Source organism: Lissotriton helveticus, chromosome 2_2 (assembly GCF_964261635.1).
Source record: "Lissotriton helveticus chromosome 2_2, aLisHel1.1, whole genome shotgun sequence".
NCBI classification, from domain to species: domain Eukaryota; kingdom Metazoa; phylum Chordata; class Amphibia; order Caudata; family Salamandridae; genus Lissotriton; species Lissotriton helveticus.
The window spans coordinates 76,892,767-76,909,832 of record NC_136060.1 but is presented as its reverse complement, the minus strand read 5'-3'; the positions used below and the strand labels follow the sequence as shown (position 1 = coordinate 76,909,832).

Genomic DNA, 17,066 nt, shown 5'->3' with positions numbered 1-17,066 from the left:
GATTTGAAAATCCCATTTCATTCATGTCATCTCAGGGCAAATATTATGAAACTTTGAGATTGCAGCAATTAAAAATCTCTGATAGTATCTGTAAATATAAACTTGTATTGGTTGACTGGTTGCATGTTAAAATGTGTGCAACACCACTGCCAGATAGTCCTAGTAGTGTCCTAGAGTTACATCTAACTTGCATATGATCATTTGTATCAGGCAATTTTAAAAACAACCTGCTAGCTTCATCCCAAAGTCTCATCTGAAAAATCAGAACAAATCGATTCTCTAGTGCCTCCACGCTGAAACATTTTATCCGCTGAGCTATAGTATCTTATATTCTCTCAGATGCCCCATATAAAAACATGTACTCCTTTTTCCTTTTTTTACGAATTGGGAGATGATAGTGTTATCACTTGATATGAAAGCTCAGGGAGAAAACTTTTCTTTATCAGATTGCACCTGCCTATTAGAGATAAGGGTAATCTGTGTGATCTACATAAATAATAGAGGAACATATTTTGTAAGTAGTTAATCATAATTCATTGATATATTTATGTCCATATTTGAACCAATTTAGACACCTAGATAAGCGGCAGCTGTAACCACGTATTCACCAGCCTAGTAAATTATATGTTAACTATAATATTTGTTTTGGCAATATTACGCTTCTAGCCAGCAACACGACTAAACCAATCAACTTCCCTCTCAATAGCGGATCTTGTGTTGGCTGAATAGACTGCAATATCGTTGGCATATGCAGATCGTTTGATGGAAATAATATGAAATACCACCAGCAGGATACGGTCATTTCATAGCAATGCTATTAAAAAGGCCTTTAATATAGAGGGAATAGCAAAGGGGATACAAGACATCACTGAGGCGTTCCCCTAAACAGCACTATCCTTCCTATGGTGCTCGGCCATTTAAAATGATCTTGGTGATAGGAGCCTGAAATAATACCTGAACCCACAGAATGAATGTGGAGCCAAGCTCCATTTATTCTATAGCCGCATGGCCACGTGACGTGGTCAAAAGCCCTTTCGGCAGCAAACAATAATGCCAGGTAGACTATTCAGAAACCCAGCTGCATCAAACAGATTCCTTGATTTATGCGGGTTGCTGTATCACAGCCTGGTGTAAAATTGTGCTGTTCTTTGGTACTAAATAATGTATGTATTTTACTAGCCTTACGCAGAACACCTTCGCATATATCTTGGTGTCATGATTAATAAGTAAATTTGGATTAAATGACCCACATTCATTCAGTGGCTTCTCCCATTTCAGAAATAAGACAATGTTAATCCTATTCCATGATGAAGGAACTTGTGATGTACCTGCAATATCCTGTATAATTAAAGTCAACACTTGTGCTAGTAATTTCCAAAAGTGTGGTAGAATTCTAAAAGGACTGCATCTTCTCCACTTGCCTTAGCAGATGCTAGCCTGGAGATGGCCACCTAAACTTTCACAAGTGATTTGTTGATCAAGAGTGTCTTATATATCTGGATCGAGGATAGGCAGTTACCTTGTTTGATATTTCCCCTACATTCTCACCTTCATATTTCGCGTCAACCGTGTATAAAACTTTTTTAATTGATCACAAATGGCAAATGGATGAAGAAGGTTTTCATCCTGATCATCTTTAAAATTGCTTATTAAATTGGTGTTATCTTATTCTCTAATTTGTATGCTCAACAGCCCGTCCACGGATTCCATGTTTCTAATGTTGATAATTTGGTCTCTATTGTTGCTCCCTAAATGGGGATTAACCCCTTCGACGCTCATGACGAGCCCAGCTCGTCATGGAGTTTCCATTGATTTCAATGGAAATTGCATTAATGATCCAAAACAGCCTTAGCATCTTAATAATGTATTCAGTTTCTTTTGTTGCTACCTAAATGGTGCTTATCAATGTAATTACACAAAGTCCCACGTACCATACATATATAAGCACACATACGTGTCCACGTACACGCAGCTTCTGAAATTAAAGTGCTTTCATCTCTGTGCATTTCTTTGCCAACTTGTGAAGTGGTGCACAGTGACTTGTTTCCACAGATGACCACGGAGTAATCTTATTCATCTCCCACCCCATCCTCGTCACCAGTACTAAAACACAGATCATCAAGAGTAAATAAATATTTCCTGTACAAAACCACACCCAAGACTGCACAATATTGCGTGCTATGAAGTATGGCACTGGGGTAAAGCGCAATGTTTTTCATAATAATTCTAACTTTTACCTAGACTACAATTTAGGTCACTGATCTCATGAACGGAAATGGCCTGTTTCAGAAGACCCAACTAAGTTCTGTTTTCTGTATCAATAATCTTAAATATTTCTATTGCACATTCTGCACTAAAGAGTCAAATATTCATAATTATCGATCTTAACATTGTTTCACAGCTCAAGCCTGTGGTGCTGTTTGCACTCAGACTAAGCAAAGTTCACCTGTTTACAGTTTGACGTAGAAAGAAATAGTCACCAGATGTTAGGACCGGAATGTCCCCTGTATGGTAAAGAACATGCACCCTGCAAAGACTGATCCAACTGCATGTGAAACTGGTATGCTGACTTTTAGTTGGCATGCTAAGATGATAATCAAGTGGGTATGCGGTTTCCCAGGCCTTCCATGATAAGGTCATGGTCCATTACCTGTCCTGTGACCTGGAGGGCGCACTAAGAGGGTTCTCATAACAGACTCATTAGAACGTTGCATGTCCTGGGTAGATCACAAAGCAGTGGTGGAAACATACAGAGTTTGTGAATTATTAGTACTGACCGGACCTTTCTATGTGTCATAAAGGAGTGTGGCATTGACACTACTCATGTACAGTTCCACTTTACTGTCCAGTAAGGAACACACAGAAGCAACTGGCTGCCATTGGGAGTGGAGCCAGAGCTTTAATGTGCTGCAGTGGGCACCCAGTTTCCCCGTGTGGTTCCCACGGCGGACGGCTTAAAGGAATCAAGGCTAAAATCAACACCATGTCGTTCAGCACCCAAGCCGCATGTTCGAAGGACGGCTGCCGCCATGTCCAATGTTAGTGTACTTGGTGAGGGAGGTGTGTGAGCCAAGGTGGAAGCCTTGTTCACGGCCAGGAGGCCACAGCTGTCAAAGAAGCGTGCCCATATGAAACCAGCTCAGAGTCTGTAACAGCCGAATAGGAGCACCTGCCTGGTCCCAGAGGTCATCTGCCAAAGAGGTGCACCCACTGAGCAGGCCTGCCATGCTGTTCAACTGCCAGCAGTCCAGAGCAAGGCCGCCACGGAGTTCCTGCATCAATGGAGCTGATGCCGAAGATGCAAGTCTGATGAGTGAACTCACCAACACTGCCCAAACCATCTCTCTGATAAAGACCGAATACACTGCGCAGAGGTTAATTTGCCGTACGAACACAGTGTGATCACTTCTGGGGTGTACTTGGCCCAGTTTGATCAGCCATAGTAGGAAGACCCCAGGTTAAGTAATCTCAAACCCCACAGTTGTGGCCCTGTAGCCGGTGCCTGCCCTGTTGCCTCACCCCCCAACACAGTTTGACAAGAGAAAAGGCTTCTGTGATTCTTTCACTGCTTTTCAGGGAACAGTGGTCACAGTAGAGTAGACGTGGACAGCAGCAGCTTACACATTTGATACATGCCTCTCACTTCAATCGCCCCACTCTTTGGCTCGATGACAGCTGCCTTGTGGTTTTTTGACTCTGTTCCAAGATCTGTCTGCTGCTACTACTTGTCAACAGGATTCCTTTCCCGTCTATATTCCCCTCTGATTACATTTTCTGCTGCAGCATCTCACATAGCACCTTTGGAAGGACTGAAGATTCAATTAAGGCCCACGCAAATCGAGGAGCATGCCTTGATGTCAAGTACAGATGCAATGGCCAAGGCTTATCTGTGCCAGCAAAGCCAAGACTTCCCTGCTTTTTAAGCCTTATACTTTGCCTTTCATTAGCAACTTACTGAATTCAGTTTATTCTGCTGCACAAGTAAAAAGTCCACGTGAAACTTCTTTCCTGCTTCTGTGTGGCAGTCGATATGGCTACATGGGCCACGTGGAAAAAGTGTGTCATAACAATTAAACTGGCTGTGATGAAAGACCCTCCTCTGCTGCAGGTCTTCCTTAGTCCCGCATCTGTCCATTTGGACCTTTGTCCGGCAAGAATTTGACTTTCATCCCTTGACGCTAACAAGCTTGTCATATTGTAGCTACAAACTATTTCTAGCCGCCTCAGTTGCAGCAGTCCTTCCAACGCTTTACCCTTGTACCTCTCAAGTGATTAAGCAGATGTTCTCTGATCACGCAGGCTCATCCCAATCCACCAACTCGGAAAACCAACACTTGACGGCCATGAAATTCTCCATTTGATGCAACACTTCCGGCTTTTAATGAGCACGTTTGTTTCAGGTCTAAAAATCATACCTAGTGGGTAATTTACATCTTGCCTATTATATTGTGATAATTATACACACACTTAAGCTACTAAACCTGTCAGCGTAATGTGAAACTGCAGATAAACAACCCATTCACCCTCTCCTGTCCCCCCCCCCTAAAAAGCACATTTAAATGCTGAGGCCCGACACAATCATAACTGTATGCAACTCTTCAATCGTGGCACCATGAACTGAGTATTCTCTGCAGCAAACGGCCTTCATATATGCTGCATCAGAAAGTTTGCAGCTTAAAGCATTTACTATGTGCATGAACTATCATACACACAAGGTAAAAGTCCTAAAAAAGAAAGTGGGGGACTAACCAAGTTAGGCAAATTGGAGGGATTAACCAAGTTGGGCAGTATGAAAATGAACACGTAGAAAAGTGCCCCTTTTTGACATACTCACCCCCACCTTTTGCCTGGTATCGGAAGCAATTTTGACTGAAGTGCACTGCGTTCCTGCTAACCAGGTGCCCAGTGACCGAGCTCTTTCCCTAAAACAAGGTAACTGTTCTCCAACTGGCAATACCTTTAGCACCCCTATAAGTCCCTAGTAAATGGTACTCCTGGTATCTAGGGCATGGGTACTAAAAAGGGTCACTACGGGTTGCAGCATATATCTTGCCACCCTAAGGAACCTACCACCAAATTCATGCAGACTGCTGGTGCAGACTGCGTAAAATGGTGCAAATAAGTGTGAAAAGCCAACATGGCACACACCCTGAGTGCCATGCCCGGAGACACTGCCTGCAATATATTTGAGTCACCCCTACAGCAGGCCTTATAGCCCTAAGGCAGGGTGTATTATATTACAAGTGAGGACATATCTGCAAGAGCAGATATATGCCCCGGACTCTCTAATTTCACTGCTAGATAGTGCAAGTGAACAGCAAACCCATCTCAGGTCTATGTATGGGGCACTGATCATTACAAATTCCCCAGCTACATGATGCTTCACTGAAACACACTGTGCTTGATATCAAACATCGGATCTTAATAAATGCATACTGATACCAGTAGTTGATTTATTAAAACATGCACCCAGAGGGCACCTCAGCCTCTTAATGTGCTGGCTGATTGGTTCTGACCCCCTGCAGGTTAGAGCCCGTACTCTGAGGCCAGAGACAATGCCTGCTCTGGAGGAAGGCGTTCAGCCCTCCTCCAGCAGGATGGCTAGTGATTTAGCATATCAAGGGCAGGAGCTTCGAAGCCCCTACCGCCTTTTATATGCATCCCGGCATCTCCCAGACTTGGGAGATGCCACACCCTACCCTGGGGCCCATTAGCTATGCAAGGAGGTGTGGTGCACTACCAGGCCAGTCACACACCTAAGATGGGCTTGCTTGATGTTCTCCACAAATGAAGGGTTCCGCCATTTTGACTTTGGTAGAATTAGGAATCTGGTACAGGGTTATGCCCACTCCCCACAGGAAGTTGTCATATAGTGGTTCTAGTGATCCCACGGGTAAGTAGCCCATTGGCTACTACCCTTCACTCCCCTCAACGCCCCCTAAATTCAGTATTTTAGTAGCCCCTGACACCAAGGACAGAGATTCACCTGACAAAAGAAGGACAAAGAAGAGCTACAGAAGAAAGAACTGTGGACTACCTGTGGACTTTGGTGCCTGCTCCTGTCCGAACAATCACGACAACCCAACTCATCCTCCAAAAGCCTGGAAGGGCCACCAGCGCTTTGCGTCAGCATTTCCCTTGGAGTTGAGAGCCACTTCCCTGCAGGCTGCAGGCAACCAGGAGGTCGTTACCATGCTCCTAGAGGTCAGATACGTATCCCCACTGAGTTTGGAGATGCCCGGACCCCCAGGAGCCGCCCTGCACCAATACCCGGGGTATTGGACCCCTTGCAGCAACCAAAGCTTGTTTGAACTCTTATCCGAACTCCAGCACAGCAAAGACCAACTAGTTGACGAGGGACATCAGCATCACAGAGGCCATCTCAAAGTCGCTATCTGTCCTGTTTTGTCCCCCTCTGCAGGTCCGACCAAGGGGCGTTAGTGCCTCTGACGCATGGGAACAGCGACCAAACCCCTCATCACCTGAGCTCCCCGGCCTGGGTCATGAACACAGACTGTGCACCCACCCCACTCCACTCCACTCCACTCCACTCCCAAAACCCTCACGAATTGAGACTACCCCGCCCCCCCTTGAGCTCCTGGACTTATCTCAATATAAATAAACACACAGCATAAATGAATAAAAAGTTAAGTTGATCAGTGGGATATGAAACCTCAATTAATGCATTGCTGAGGTCTTTTTGTGTAACCAGAGATTCACAGAATGGAACCTGGCTGGTGCAGTGGAGAATAGTGACTTCTGTATGTTAAGTGCTACGATGTTCCAGCCTGAAAAAAAGCACGGAGAGCATGGGAGTCAAACTTGCATTGCAACCCGTATAAGATAGTCTGCTACTAAATGCGCGAAAATGTTTTGGATAAAAAGTGCTTCCACAATATAGATTGTAGTAATACCCAGACTGTATGTAGAGCAAATATTTTTTAGAACTGTGTCTTCAAAGCACACACTTAACAGTTCAGCTGGTAACTCCCTTGCAATACCACTCAAGAATGTGTGTCATCAGGAAGATTCAAGTGATTCAATTAATTAGAGCCAATACGGTTTAAAAGCACCCTTTAAAGGCGTTCGACCGAGTCCACTGGCCCTATTTGGAGCAGGTATTGGTGAAGGCGGGGTTGGGCGACAGGTTCCGCACTTGGGTCCTTAATTGTTATTCCTGCCCTACAGCGACGGTCAGAGTCAATGGCTGCACCTCGCCCCGATTATCCATTGAGCGAGGCACGAGACAGGGGTGCCCATTGTCGCCCCTGCTCTTCGCCCTGTATATGGAACCGTAGGCGCAGTTGATGCGACTTGACCCAGATGTGCGCGGGGTTAAGTTTGGGGCCTATACACACAGCCTCTACGCGGATAACGTCCTTCTATCCTTATCCTCCCCCAGTGCCTCTTTACCGGCCTGTGTCGCGGTTCTAGATGCGTTCTCTCGAGTGTCGGGATTCAAGGTTAACATGTCTAAATCAGTGGCCTTGGACCTTTACCTGGAGGGGCATACTCTGCCCCACTTACATGAGCGCTTCGCCTTCCGTTGGGCGCAAGATGCGGTCCCGTATTTGGGGATCCAGTTGGCACCCACGTTGCAGGACACGGTCCGTATCAATTATGCGCGGCTGCGCCAATTAGTCCGCAGTGAACTGGGAAGATGGAGACATCTCCCGCTGTCGTGGTTGGGTAAGGTGGCTGCCATAAAAATGACGATCTTGCCGCAGATGCTTTATTTGTTCCGTGCCATTCCGCTACGACCGCCAGATGGAAGGATCCGTCAGACACAAGATGAACTTGCTCAGTTTATTTGGAACGGCAGGAAGCCGCGAATGAAGCTCAGACTGGCGACTTTGCCTCCTGTGAAGGGTGGTCTGGGCCTACCAGATCTACTGCTATACTATCAGGCGGGCCAACTGCGGACCTTGGTGGAGTGGAGCAGGTGGGAGTCAGAAAAACATTGGCTCTTCCAAGACCAGGCCGTGGCGGGTCGCCCGCTCCAGGAGGTTCCCTTTCTTCGCAGGCAGCATCGACCCCCTAATCTCTATGCCTCATACATCATGAGGGTTCCGCTGGAGGGGTGGGATAGCACTAACCTCAAACATGAGCTGACTACCTTTCCGTCCCCGCTCACTCCCTTGCACGAGAACCCAGGGCAGGATATTGTGGCATTTGCGAAGTGGCGCCCTGGGGGGTGCAGATTCTTGTTTCACCTGTACACGAGGGAGGGATCATCCCATTTGAGACCTTCAAACGGGAATACGGCTTGTCAGAAACGGAACGGCTCCAGTATCTTCAGGCTCTGCATTGGGCGCTTAATAGTCCGGTCCAAGAGGAAGCGGACCGACGCCTGCGGCCATTTGAGTATTGGCTGACCACAAGGACCGCGGATAAGAAACTCATTTCGGACCTGTACTGCATGCTTTTGGACCGATATACCCTCGTTTATAATACTGGAAGAGCTCGCTGGGAAAGAGAATTGAGGCGCGCACTCAGCGCTAAAGAATGGGAGGGCATCTATTACCGCGCGCGACACTCCGCTTACCGTATGGGATTGACTGATACTTTCACCAAAATAGTGTCATATAGGTATTACACACCAGAGAGACTATATGAGATGGACCAAACGAAGGAGGCGACCTGTTGGCGCGGGTGCGGAGAGAGGGGTACCATGGTCCATCTTTTATGGGACTGTGTCCAACTCCAGGGGTACTGGAAATTAGTTTTGGATGAGGTAGATTCACACTTCGATACCGAACTCCCTCGGTTTCCCTCCTAGGTCTTACTGGGTCTGACTAATCCCATTACTTACCCGTTGAGATCACGCAGGGGCCAGTTGATCGCCATTGCTATTGGGTCTGCTTACAAAACATCTTGTCTCACTGGCGCACCACGCACATTCCCACTTTCCAAGGGTGGCTACATCGTCTGAGGGAAGTTCTGGGCATGGAAAAGCTGTCCTTGGTCAAAGCTGGAGAAGGTGCCAAGTATGCGGAATTGTGGCAGCCGTTTCTATCACTATTAGCCACGGAATTTAGAGAGGTCATGTGTCCCAGGTATCTGCGCTTGCTGCGGTTGTCCCAGACCGATGGCTAAAGTGCTTTGAGAGGGCCTACCATTTGATATGAGGAGGGAAGGACCTGGAACCAGGAGGGAGGAGGGATGGGGGGGGGGGGAGCGTTGGGGACAGAGGTAGGGTGGGGCGGGGAGTTTTCGTTTTACCTTTCTATACCTTAGTTGGCCTAGGTTGAGGCCTATATAGCGGCATTGACTTTCCTATTGAGCCCGGCGCAGAAGACTGTCTGGACAGCCTTCTGGCCGCATGCTCTCAGGTGTGGCACGCGGCTCGGCCTCGTGACATTGGGACATATATTTTTGTGCATGCACTGGTCAGCGAAACACAGATTCCACAGCCCGAGACAATCAGAGGGGCGATTGCCGCCAGGGTCGGGTTGCGGTTGGCGGCCCTCGATCCTTTACTTCTCACAAGGCCTAGCGCATCGCGCCTTGGGTGTCCCACTCTTTAAGATGCGGCGGCCCTACAGGATTGTAGGTGGCTTGCTGTGTTTAATACCTGAAGAACTGTTATTGTCCTGGAGCTGCTTGCACAACTGCACTTTCTCTGGCCGGCCCACGGGGTTGTAGGCAATTTTGTTTGTGATCTTTGTTTTTGAATACGGTCAATAAAACAGATTTAATACTAAAAGCACCCTTTACATTTTCAGATTGACCAGTTGCACACATTTGCATTTCTTTCAGGGAAGCAGACACCCTGGCAAGGAGGCTTGTTTAGATGACTGCCCCTCTCCCGTTTTCACAGCGCAGGAGAATCATTGCCTTACACTTCAGCTGAAGCATTTCAGTTCTCAGAATTAAACATCCTGGGATGGTTGACAATTCACAAAACGTAGGGGAACTGTTTTTCTTTAATTTATTAAAGTATGGGCACGTCATGCCCCTCAAGTCCCGCCCACTTCGTGCACCGCCCCCGACTTGTGCCCTGCAGTGCATTCGTGAATCTGAACGTAAACACTAAGGAGAATAGGCACACCATCTCACACCACGAGGCTTCACAACCACCTGGATAGTATTGTTATCACAGAGAATGAAAGTACAACTGGTATGACCAAGAAGAATATCAAAAGTTATTTGTGACTGGCACTTTAATGCCAACCTATTTTTTTTTTTTTTTTATCAAAGCTAGACACAAAAAAATCCCTGTGGCTGTATAAAAAACAAACAGATGGGTCACATGAGTCTGAAGGGGCTCCATTAGGGAGCAGCGGCACTTGGCATGCTTTGAATAAAGTAGGAAAACAACTGGATACTAGAGAGGAGTTAAATCGAGGAAATAGAAGAGACAATTAGCTGAAGAAACGCTCTACAAACACTATCAACAATCTGTCTGAAAATGCACCGCATAGATCTGTTTAAGTCAGAGGTAGCCTAAGGCCTAAAGAGTGTCCATCTTCTTGGGATTCTCATTTGCTGTGGATAAAATTTCAGGGCCTAAAGGGCCGAAATAAAATTACATCATTAGAAATATGGCACAACATGAAATCGTCCCAAGGAAAAACGAAACCGGAAATGTCGAAGGGTGCACTTATCTGGTTTGGAAAAGCAAAGCCCTGAATGGACTCCTGCACCTGGCTGGGTTGGAAAAGCAAAGCCCCGAATGGACACCTGCACTTATCTGAGTTGGAAAACCAAAGCCCTGAATGGGCTCATGCACTTATCTGAGTTGGAAAAGCAAAGCCCTGAATGGGCTCATGCACTTATCTGAGTTGGAAAAGCAAAGCCCTGAATGGGCTCATGCACTTATCCGAGTTGGAAAAGCAAAGCCCCGAATGAACACCTGCACTTTTGTCGGTTGGAAAAGCAAAGCCCTGAATGGACACCTGCACTTATCAGAGTTGGAAAAGCAAAGCCCTGAATGGGCTCATGCACTTATCTGAGTTGGAAAAGCAAAGCCCTGAATGGGCTCATGCACTTATCCGAGTTGGAAAAGCAAAGCCCCGAATGAACACCTGCACTTTTGTCGGTTGGAAAAGCAAAGCCCTGAATGGACACCTGCACTTATCAGAGTTGGAAAAGCAAAGCCCTGAATGGGCTCATGCACTTATCTGAGTTGGAAAAGCAAAGCCCTGAATGGGCTCATGCACTTATCTGAGTTGGAAAAGCAAAGCCCCAAATGGACACCTGCACTTTTGTCGGTTGGAAAAGCAAAGCCCTGAATGGACACCTGCATTTATCTGAGTTGGAAAAGCAAAGCCCTGAATGGGCTCATGCACTTATCTGAGTTGGAAAAGCAAAGCCCTGAATGGGCTCATGCACTTATCTGAGTTGGAAAAGCAAAGCCCTGAATGGGCTCATGCACTTATCTGAGTTGGAAAAGCCAAGCCCCGAATGGACACCTGCACTTTTGTCGGTTGGAAAAGCAAAGCCCTGAATGGACACCTGCACTTATCTGAGTTGGAAAAGCAAAGCCCTGAAAGGACTCCTTCACAAACGGTGCAGCAGAAACCTGCGCTATTGTTGCCTTTTGGGAGCCAATGTGGTGAATATGCTTTTAAATAAACACTAGCATTTATTTGCCTGTCATATCGTTTACTGCTGTGTTTAAAATGATTGGGAACTCCTAGCCGGCAACAACTCAGCATGTGAATCCATGAAAGATCAAATTCTACCGCAGGCAGCAATTGGCTTCAAGGCGACAAAAATATAGAAAGGGGAAGAGAAGGTTCCAGGTAAACTTAATTAGGACATAAAAACCACCAAGCCACTGTGAGTGATGAATGATACCAACGTAAATTATGAATCTGAAAAGAAGTGAAGAGCAGGTAAAAAGCAATATGAAAACGAGAACACTGAAATAAATGAACAGAGCGGAGAACATGTAAAAGTAGAAACAGAGGGGGAACAAGGCAAGTGAACACGGAAAACATTACAAGGAAAGAACAAGACCAATGAGACAGAAAGGGAACTAGGCAAAATGTGGAATGGATTCTATGTAAGGTTAAAGATAAAAAAATTGCGGAGGTCATTAATGAAGAAAAAACTGAGAGATGTCATGGGTCATAACATCATTTAAAGGCAAGGGTACTTTGACAAAAGAGTAGAATTTGACTTACTAGTGCTTAGTTATTGAAAAAGAAAGTCATGTTTTCCAAAGATTTTAAAATTTTCTATCAAAAGAGAAAATAATTCTTAATATCCCAAAACGTTTTTTTCTTATTCTTGGTTCAGAGTAAAACGCCAACAAAGAACACCAATAGCTTAATGACAGTGATCTTAAAGGTTTTGAATGTCAATCCACCTGCCTCCCCCACACCTAGCTGCATGAAATAATTTCTTCATGGATCTACAAAATTGCAAACCTATTTTGTAACATTTACTACATAACATGTTATACACAGAAAGCAAATGAAGAATGTAGGTAGTGCTTGAGGACACACACTTTGGCAACCGAAACCAAAACTGATTTGCAGTAGTGCTTTTCAGTTTACCACAATACATAGAAGCTCTAAAAAAATTCAAGCTATCCAGATATTTCATGTGGAATTGCTGGGTAAGGGGTATTTTGAAAGAAATTATATCAATTTGTGACCCCCAGTTTGAAGACCCCTGCTTCATGCAAAGCATTTTTTTACAAAACTTTATACAATTTTGTGAACCTTTAAGTACACGATTATTTTTATTTAATGCTTTTTGCTACTCTCTGAAACCCTAAAATAGGATTTATGAAATTTCACTTATAATTACCAATCGTGACGTAAGAAAAGCCATTGTGCAGCACTCTACCTCAAACTACGATCACTTAACCCGAATTGCAACGCTCAGCCCTTCCCTATGCCAACTAACCAGTTGTGCTGCCGTCTTCAATATTATGCCACATTTTCCTCATCTACATAAATATTGACTCCTGATCGTTTATATCGACGCCACTTAACGCAAAAGGTATCTACTCTTGAGTAACTGTTATCTCAAAATTTCCCGGCAGAGAAAATGTGCAGCTTAGCCGTGGCTTTGTTAACTTTATAACCTAGCAAAAGCAACATTCAAAACAAGAATAGTTGCCTGGTAAAATGGTTGTTTGATGTAACACTTGAGATATTGTTTTAAATATTAGGCAATGTGTATCAAATGCTTAGTTTACATTATATAGGAAGAAGTGTAAATATTATGATAAGAAATAGTTTTCTCTTTTTTAGAAAACAAAAAAGAGAAACACCCTTTTTATGGATATTTGTTTTAATGTTGCTATGTACAAACTGTTGTGGTTTTAATTAACTGAACAATAAACGTATTCACCTGTATCAATTTTAAAATCACTTAATTTTTTTCATGTGGCAGTGTTCCAATTCCTTGTGATGGCTAGGATTTTGATCATCATTCACATTTTTGCTCTAATCAACTTTTGCAACAGAAAACAAGCAATGGCAAATCCAATGAAGGGGCAGGGCAGTCCAATTCAGCTGATCGATGGAGAATGCACGCACCCATGTGCTGCAGCAGTCATGCATCCGTTTTTTTATTAGGAAAAATCATTCCAAGATGTTCGCATGCAGGGACGGCAAGCAGGCAAGAGGTGTAGAAGGGCCTACTTTTTTTATTGTAAGAATGAGAGTGTGGACGAGTAAAGAGAGAGACTAGGTTGAGACAGAGAGAGAGAGAGTCCCTCGTGCATTCAATGTAAGTGCCTGAATTCCCCACTGGAATGATACAACTCTTTCAATCAAAATATTATGAGATTAAAAAGCGCTTTGCCCAGGCAAACACAAGAATAGGGAGGAAAGCCACTGAGTCAGGCGCAGGGATCTGAGATGGTCAATACAATCATCAAAGCATAAACAAAGATGAACACAACACCCATTCCAAGACTATATTAAGCACAGCAAGTCTGTTGTCAACAAATACCTAAAGTACAAGGACAACAAAAAAGTAGGCTTTTCAGTAGCTTCAAAGGAGTTTACTCCATATCTGGAGACCATAATCTGAGAGAACACAGCTCCAACCTTATGTGGAGTGATCAGCTGCTGGGCTTGAAATTGTCAAAGGGAATATACATTGGCACGTTGCTTTCACCGAGGCATCTCACACATTACGGAGAGATTCCAGTCAGCGCTTGTGATAAATAATGCATACTATGATTTTACTTCTGAGGCGATGATCTAGGGTAACTCATGATTCCCATTCACGAGAAGAGGTGCAACATGGGCCCCAATAACGATTTAACAAATGTGTTTCCTAGGAAGGTTTCAACACTAAGAGCTGCACACAAGCTCGTAAAATCAGACAAGTGTGCAAGCACAAGATATTGCTGCATCACAAAAAAATGTCAGCACCACGCTTCAACTCAGCCCAACCACCTTAACATGCTGGCCATACCGATGTGAGATAAAGACCCTGAGGTGATAACAGGGTAAAAAGGCAGGTACCTCACCGTACGTTCCATGTTTTGCACATGAGAAACCCAACTATTTTGTAGGACGGTAACATGGTTTAGCAGAGGTAAATATTGAACAATTTTATTCATAGAAAAGGGGTGATTCCAGGAATTTTGTTAAGTGCAGATTGCTAAATCTCCAAGACTTGGGGGCTGATTTAGATCTTCGTGGACGGGTTACTCCGTCACAACGGTGACAGATATCCTTTCTGCCGATGTTAGACCCAGCGGTTTCAGGCTGGCTGGGACGCACAAAAGCCAGACAGAATCCATCGTCCTAGCTAGGATGAGTACGATACACTTGTCAGATAACCTCTGCTCACCCTTTGGTAGCTTGGCACAGAGCAGCCAGGGGCAAAGTGTAAAGTATTGGCACAGCACCACCCTTGTAACACACTGATTACACTACATGTTTGTTAAATGTTTCCATACCGGGCAATGCCAAGACCCTCAGCCTGGGACTCGTCACCGCTATGTACAACTACATTCAAATAAAAATGTACCTACTATAAGGATCCAAACATGACCAAATAAATCTTTACCTGCGTCTTATCTAAAGATGTCCCGCTATATTAAAAATAAAAAGCCCTGGTGATGAATTGCTGATTTTTGACTGGGACTACCATTTCAACCGAAGTGCAGATGGAGCATAGTGCTGACAAATTCTACCCCAAATACAAGGAGACTTTCCTGCACATCATCGGGATCAGACCACATCACCTCCTACTGGACAATAAGGTGGCACATCTCCTTAATATAAGCCACCGTACATCAGGAAATACGGTTGACTGTCTTACAATGACCCAAGTATTTCAAAACTTGAAAAGGCCCTTTACGTTATTTGTACCAAGGCGGAACACATCTTGGCACATGTAACTGAAATGTGTTTGCTGTCTGTTAAAAGCAACAAGCCGTAAATAAAACAAACTGTAGACATTCCAACATTTCATCCCCAAAAACTTAACAATTTAAGATAAAGGTACTAAGCACTATTTATGTGTGGGTGACCATTAAAGGAAACATACTTATGGCTGCAATACGTTTTAACGGTATGACTTACTAAATGAAGTTTGAATAAAACAAATTAGTGGCTGGGAAGAAAACTGCAGCATAGCATTGTGGTAGGATGATCAGAATCAGCAGAAACACATTTATAGGTCTGAGTAAAAAAAGGATAAAAGTTTATTTGTGAAAAAGGGCATATTTAGGCATGCCATAGTGGACCATAGAAATTTAAAGAGGTAAAGTCGTCTGGTGATGGTTGCTGGCAGAATAAGAGATAGAATTTGAAAGGATGGCTGAACAGGGCATGGGGAGGTCAAAGTTGTCTGTGTTGTGGATTTTTGCATACTGAAGGTTTTGAGGATGAATGAATGTAATATCTAGAGGAGGTGGTTTGGTAATCAGCTGTGCGCCGTAAAGGGAGGGAAGTCAAATTTTGAACTTACAGAAGTTGTAGGACTTTAATAGATGTGAAGGTGGAAGGCAAATAAGATGGATGCAAATTGGTCTTTGTCTAAGGCAGGTATCCTATCTCCGATTAAACAATGCAAGGCCTGGTTAGACGAGGTTAATTACTATTTAGATCAACCACAAACCTATGCTCAAGCATACTGTTGTGGTATATATTAGACTGGGTGCACACTTCAAGTACTGTTGAGGCTGGGGCAATATCATTAACCCAAAAACACGTTCCCTCAATCGACCATGAACCATTCAATTAATTTACGGTCCGACGTGCAACTCATTTTCACATCAGACAGTATTCGTTTACTTTAATTTCATTATTCTTTGATTTTTTTTTTAGAACAGGAACATTCGGCATTTAGAGTTACAGTCACAATGGCACTCTGGAAACCGTGACCTTGAGAGAAATGACTGTGGCTAGAACAGTGTTCACATTTAAATGAGTCTAATCACATTTGTCATGGATGCAGTAGAGAAAATAACAATTCTTTCTAGAGAACACATCGCTAGAATAGAATACACGTCACGAAGTGGGGCATGGTAAGAAAAAGAACCAAAGGGGGTTAGTCTGGTGCAAATGAAAAAGGTGTCTATAGCAACACAGAAAGATGATGGTCAGAACGCTGAACATTGTCACACATTCACCCCCAGTCATGGATCTGGGTTAAATCCATTGTTTTTTTTGCTCACCATGCCACCCCAGTTTGGACCCAGCCATATGCCAATCAGTCTTAACCCTGCTCCCCATGTGAACAGTCATGCCCGAACGAAATGAAAAGGGGCAACACTTTGGGTCCAGTGAAGAAGAGCTACAAATGTGCAAAGTGGACACAAGTGTTTTAAAACCCCAAATCTAGGTCTTCCCTTAGTAGCATGAGCCCAAAGGATAAGTACATACACAGAAGGGAGTTTCCCCTTACCATCAGATAACTCTTCTGTTAATGACCACGTGGCTGCAGTACACAGACTTTCTTTCATCTGTACATAATTTACTGAAAATACTCAAAGTAAACCTACTTGATTTGATTTTTCTTTGGCCAGTTTCCTTTTCTCTTCCTCAGTCTTCATTCTTTCTCGTAACGAATCATTTTCATTTTTCAGCTCATCAATTGTTTTCTGTAACGAACAGTTATTTTTATTTGCTAATATTAGT

At 44.1% G+C, this 17,066-nt stretch overlaps 1 protein-coding gene across 5 annotated transcripts in view; it reads right to left on the bottom strand.

The window, feature by feature from the left end:
* MTUS1 (microtubule associated scaffold protein 1) overlaps positions 1-17,066 on the bottom strand; it is a 972,936-nt gene that overhangs the window by 35,395 nt on the left and 920,475 nt on the right. For all 5 annotated transcript variants that reach the window (XM_078678114.1, XM_078678116.1, XM_078678113.1 and 2 more), the window contains one exon: positions 16,931-17,029. In XM_078678114.1, coding sequence (XP_078534240.1) covers positions 16,931-17,029 — 99 coding nt within the window. The remainder of the gene's footprint in view (positions 1-16,930; positions 17,030-17,066) is intronic.